The sequence below is a fragment of the Acyrthosiphon pisum genome, chromosome X, assembly GCF_005508785.2.
Source record: "Acyrthosiphon pisum isolate AL4f chromosome X, pea_aphid_22Mar2018_4r6ur, whole genome shotgun sequence".
NCBI classification, from domain to species: domain Eukaryota; kingdom Metazoa; phylum Arthropoda; class Insecta; order Hemiptera; family Aphididae; genus Acyrthosiphon; species Acyrthosiphon pisum.
Genome location: NC_042493.1, coordinates 40,068,182 through 40,074,561, shown reverse-complemented (window position 1 = coordinate 40,074,561; position 6,380 = coordinate 40,068,182). Strand labels below are relative to the sequence as shown.

General features: G+C 28.1%; 1 protein-coding gene across 1 annotated transcript; it reads right to left on the bottom strand.

Annotated features, from left to right (window-relative positions):
- Window positions 1-1,460: 1,460 nt before the first annotated feature.
- On the bottom strand, window positions 1,461-2,848 carry LOC103308625 (zinc finger MYM-type protein 1-like). The gene is made up of 3 exons (XM_008182319.1): window positions 2,071-2,848; window positions 1,852-2,014; window positions 1,461-1,596 (listed from the first exon to the last, which is right to left on the bottom strand). Exons 1-3 carry the CDS (start codon window positions 2,846-2,848, stop codon window positions 1,461-1,463), a joined length of 1,077 nt encoding a protein of 358 aa, XP_008180541.1.
- Window positions 2,849-6,380: the final 3,532 nt, after the last annotated feature.

Sequence of the window (6,380 nt, the reverse complement as noted above, 5' to 3'; positions counted from 1 at the left end):
AAATATGTTTTCAGTCTTTTAATAACCGAAAATGTACGTTCTGGAGAATCGGATGTTACAGGTAGAGTAGCAAATAATTGAAGAATCTTCTTTGTATTTGGAAAAAGCTCTGTGCAGTGTTGAACTGCTTCTACAGCAGTCTCTGGTAAATTTTCTCTCAATTACCATTGATTTCTCCATATGAATAACTCCGTTTTCAAACATGTATTCATACTAATTAAAAAGTCATCCTAGAAGCAGCAGCTAAGATTGCTTGGTCATCGTAATGTGACAAATCAGATGGTATGAGTCCTTCTAGTGGTATAATTGTGTCTAGTCTTTTATCAAATCTGGAATGCAACTGCAAGATTCAATTATCAAGAAATGGTATAAATATTACTATTTTATAATATCCCTCTACGTCTTTGGCATTAACATTGTTTCGGGCACTTTCGGGCAGTCTCCCACGGATTCGAAGCATGCGTATTTTAACTTCTAGTTCAGAAGCTATTGTGGTAACATCTTAGAGGATTTATCAGCATCTTCTCGAATGGCTTTTAAAGCAGGGGCGTCATTTCAACTTTTCTTTTGTTGGTGCGAAAATGTTTGCAGGCCATTCAAATTGTTACCAGGCCACATAGAAAACTTTTTTTTTCTTTAGTGGGGGGGGGGTCTAGTAAAGACAAAAACTGTAGAATATTTGTAAAATGTATTTAATACGTCACTTATATTAGTATGAAAACTTCACAATATTATTACTATTGTAGGTACTTTTAATAAGTTTATATTATATTGTGGATGCCAGTTGTATTTGGTAAGCCAATTTATGGATATAAAGCACCTTAATAGTACTTAATCGAACCTAACCTATTCATTTTTTCTCCCTGCACACTCAAAATAAATAATATAGCTAAACGCCTAAACCTGAAATTTGTTTTATGGATTACCTTGTTCAAAATGGCACAATATACTTAATTCATATTTCTAAATTTTTCCACATCTAATTTTAATTTAACAACTTAAATTCAATTTAATAACAAATCATTTAGTTACACAAATAAAAACATTTATTATCATAAAGCAATAATTACTTAATACATATTATATTACATTAGTGGATATCTTTGATTTTTCAACTTTGAAAATGAATTTACAGCATCATTTAGATTGATTTTATTGGCCTCTTCTTTCTCCACACTAACCACTAATAAGTCACTTAAGCGCTCATCTCCCATGGTTGATCTAATATAAGACTTGACTCTCTTAAGTGAAGAAAAAAATCTTTCATTAGAAGCCGTACTTATAGGTTAAGTTAAAACTAAAGATATTATTTTTAGTGCTTCTGAAAAAGCAACTGGAAAATCTTTTAAACAGGAAATAATGTCATTTAAATTCAAATTGGTTATATTTTTTTTAAGAATCGAGGATTTTACAGAAGAAAATTCGGATAACATTTTAGACTCATTAAATTGAAAATAACTTTAATGGTTTGTAAAGAATATTAAATGAGGGCAGTTAGGATTAAAAAAATTATTGCTGGATAGATCAAAAATTTCAAACAGCTTAAACAAATATTTGCTCTTCTCTGAAAATCTTTCATTCAGCTGTTGAAGAAACCTGAAAAAAATCATGCTTATGTTATTAAATCAAAAACTAAACCACAGAGTTGAAATATATACTTTATGAATTTGCATTTACATATAAGAAAGGGAATTTAAACAACATTCATATAATTATGTAAGTTATGCATGGATTCTATTTTATAAAATATTAATATAAATAAATAAAGCAAGTAAATATATTTCTACACAGTGTTGGATAGGAAAAGTACAAACACACAACATTTTAAAACTCTTCTTATAACATTCTTACTTGTCAATGCAGCAATAAAAAACTTCAGTTTTAAAATTTTTCACTTTAAGAGATTTCATTGATTCACATTTTCCAGTAGTACTCATTACATAATATTCTTCAAGTTTCTTAGATGGTTGCAGTTTTCTTCTAAGACGAGTATTTCTTTCTTGTTCCTCCTCAACTGTTATACCAAGGCTTAAAGCATGTGTTTTAGCTTTGTTATATAATAGTGAATACTTGCATCTGATCTTAGGGCTGTTAATTCTTTTCTTGTTAAATCGACTAGATCTATAGCTGCTGGTAATAAGATTTTTGGGTTTTGTAACTCACACGATAAACAATGAATGTTTTCAAGAAGTTTTTCCATAATATGTAATACTAACACAAATCGAAATGTTGATACTTCTTTAAGTAAGCCTAAAGCTTTTGCTGGTTGATAATCTTGCACAATTAAAACTTTCAATACATCTAATATTTCTGTAATACGCATTTTTATTTTTTGTAGAGAAGTATTCCAGTAAGACCATCTCCATCTAGTTTCCACAAGTCGTTCTAAATGGATTGCTTTTAAGTTTTTATCCTCTTGAACTTTCATAAAAAATTCATAACGAGTATGTCCATTCATTAAGTACTTATACAAAGACTGGACTGTATCAAAAAAATTAACCACAATACTGTTGTTTTGAATAGAATGAATTAAACAAAGGTTGAGTCGGTGAGCATAGCAATGCACAAATATAGCTTGCGGTACTACATCTGCTATTCGTTTTTGTACTCCCGAGAACACTCCACTCATAACCGATGCTCCGTCATAACATTGAGCAATGCACTTGTTGATATCTAAATTATTTTCTATCACAATTTTTTGGATTTCTTGACTAAGAGTCGAAGCATTACATTTAACCATGTGGTAACAACCCAAAGCTTTTTCAAAAACATTAAACTCATTGTCAACAAACCTGATGACGAATGACAGCTGTTCTTTTTTACTAGTGTCTTTTCCACATTTCCACATTTTCCTTATTTGTTAAAAATTAAAATTTGTTATATCTGTTAAAAATATTATATTTTTACTTTAATTTTCATATAATTAATTATATTTATACCTACATTAAAGAAAATTTTAGTCAAGTTAGACAAGTTGAGTTGTTACAATATAGTATACCAAGTTAATATGTTATTTTAATACAGGGTGATTCACTAAGCGTACAACAGTCATTATCTCAAAAAGTATTGATTTTTTTCAAATTTTTTTTTTCAAAATTATAGATTTACCCTGTTCTAGAATTGTATAATTTTATTTATATTTTTCACCCTTATATTTATTAGGAAAAACACTATCAACTTTTGATTTTCAAATGGTAACCTATATTTTTAATTTCATAAATTAATAAGGCTATTTTTTTTATGAATTATCACGTTTAAATTTTCATTTTTCATTAATCCATTGATGAGATATAACTCCTTAAAGTTGGGTAGTTTTGGGAGGTGTTTGTGTGTTAATGTGTTACACATTATATGGAATTATATGCCCTAGGCTAAAAGATATTACATTTTTCAGATCAATTTAGTAAGTACTGTAAACTTAAGTAGTGCCCCTAAAAGTATTTTATAAGTCCTTTAATATTTTTGTATTGGGAATACTGTAATGTTGAGTAATTTTTATTCACAGTATTTTAATTAGTTTTAAATCAAAATAATATAGCAAATTATAATAATTTGCCCATATTAAAAATCAAATATAAAATAAAAATAATATTGTTAGACTGGAAAAATAAATTACTATTAATATTTTGTACATTTATATTAACATTTAACACACGTCAATGACAAATATATAAAAATTAAATATTTCAATTAATTTACTAATCACTATTAATATAAAAAATAAAACAATTTGATTATACTTAAAAAAAAATACAAGTAGTCCATATTACATATTACAAAACTATACGTTTAACTCACATTTGTCTGTCCTACTAACCAATTATAAAATGACATATTTCAATGAATTATGGTTACTAAAAAAAAAAATAAATAAACATTAAACAAGAAGCAACAAAATATATTAAACACATTATTATTGAATTATATTAAAAATAAACAGCATACCAATGGTCGAGGACCAAGCTGTCTTTCATTAGATCCGTCCATAGTATGACCGGCTCTTCTTAGAAACATCAAAATATCTTGTTCTTCATTTAATAACTGAATATAGTGTTTTAATTTAGAAGAAGTTTCAGCTCGTCGGACCCGTGTCGTATTGTTCTTCCAGTACTTGTTCCTGCCAATCCAATACTTCTCCTTAAATGGACCATTGGAATATCAATAACTGGTGGATTATGGTTATGGTTCCTATTAGTCCTAATCCGATTTTCATTTATGTCCGCACTTATAATCGCAGTGGTTGGACAGAATTCAGTTCTATTTTTTTGGTTTTCACATACCAAATAACTAAATATTTAAAAATATAAACAGATAGTAAAATATTAATTTCTGACATATTGCTGCACTTACATTTTATTGAAACGACTGTTATTTTTGTAATATCTATAGCCTAAATTATCCATTTAGACTAAAGACTTTAGTCGAACACCAGGCAATGTTGTATATGTTGATATGTTCAACGACATGGCTTCCTGTTCTAAAATAATTGCATTTTCATCATGAGCTGAAAAAAAAATAATGGTACTTAGGTAGGTACATAGCTAAATAATAGTTTAAATATATTATAATAATAATAATTGTAATGCATTATATTACATAGATAAGGTTGAAAGTTTAAGGAATGTTACTTTTTTAATAAATTAACACTAATTTAAATACCTTCAAATGTATAATACGACAGTTGGACAACAAATTCCAATTAATAAGGGCACACAATTATGTAAAAATTTTACCTTAAGCTTTTGAGGGGGTATAAAAATTATTTTTTGTCTTATATTGTCTAATGTAAACATTATTTACAAACTGTTTTTCAAAATAAATAAATAATTATAATAATAATAATACCTAATAATAATAATTATTATAATAATTTAGTTTTACTATCTTAACTGAAAAAATATTTATTACCGTCTGCTTCAACTTCATTAGCCGCGTAATTGTGGTCCATAATGATATATAAGTATATAACTTGTCGATTTTAGAAACTATATATTATAAATTATTATTTGATACTTTAATAAATTGTTGTAACTTGTATTACAAGTACAGTGGGTGTGGTTGTATAATACTAAATTCCTTGATATCAATTTTCTGAAAAAAGACAGTTGGTATTATCTAAAATATTAATTTCCCCCAAGTAGTTTTTTATCAATGTGTAGGAGAACTGTATTGCCCTGTCGTTTGAAAAAGAAAAAGAAAATGTTTAGTATTTTTAATAGAAAAAAACTCTGATGATCAATAAGTCCCAAGTAACCTAACATTGTAAAAAATGTTAAAATATAAATAAAGTACAACAGCAATGAAATACAAATTAAAAATATATTAATTCACGACACCAGTGAAGTAAAAATTAATAAATATTCATTATATAATAACGGCCATCTGATAACATAATCTTATATTTAAAAATCTCGTATTGTATAAAATCCAGTCGTCAAATCCCAATGCACATTGTAATGAGCATAGTTCAGCTCCTAATACTGCAAGAATGGTAACAGATACCAATAGTTTGATAAGAGGTAAAAGTGGAAACCAATTGATAAACAATAAAAATGGAACGTATAAGTGAAAACCAGAAAAATGACATAGCAGTTTTTTTATTTTCAAACGTTAAATTATTGAAAATAATTTTAGTGATTCGTTCACATTTGAACACGGTGAAAGGCTTTGGAATGAATAAAGATGAATTTGGTGAACTTTTAAATGCCAGTGGAAAAGCTCAAAAAGATGTCAAGAAATGGAAAAAAGTCATTAAAATAAGTCTTAGTACCTAAATTGGTACTTTTTTAGTATTCTTATAATTATTTTTTGAGCTTTTGCTAATTTTTATTTTAATTGAAATATTAATCTTTGCATTCTAATCTACATAATCAATAACGATGTTTGAAAAAATTATTCTCTTAAGTTTAAATAACGATAATTATTCATGTGTTTTTCATAGTAGATATCAGATCCAACCACAGAACATAATATAGGTTACGTAGATGAGCTAGGAAGAAGGAGAGTACGTTTCACGCGGAAGCGGGTTTACTTTGCACTACATAGATGGAATTACACTAACTGTTTACAGGTATACGCCTACGGTTGGCGCAGGCTGTTCAAATCTCCCGAGCGTACAGAATATAACGAAAATGTTAGTGGTAACAGAGATAACGACAGTCAGTTGCGTGGCGATCTAAAAATTTTACAAAGGCAAGTTACAAATATAGTGAAATATCCCAAGTATTGACGCGGGCAAAACGGTGTGTCGCGGTAGTCCGGTTGCGATGTGATGTAGTTGTAGCGGTGTGTACCTATGTAGGTGACACTCACAATAATCAGAATTTCTGATACTGGTTTAAGCCTTAAACCTAGTAGACACACAGCAGTTAAATTAAGAA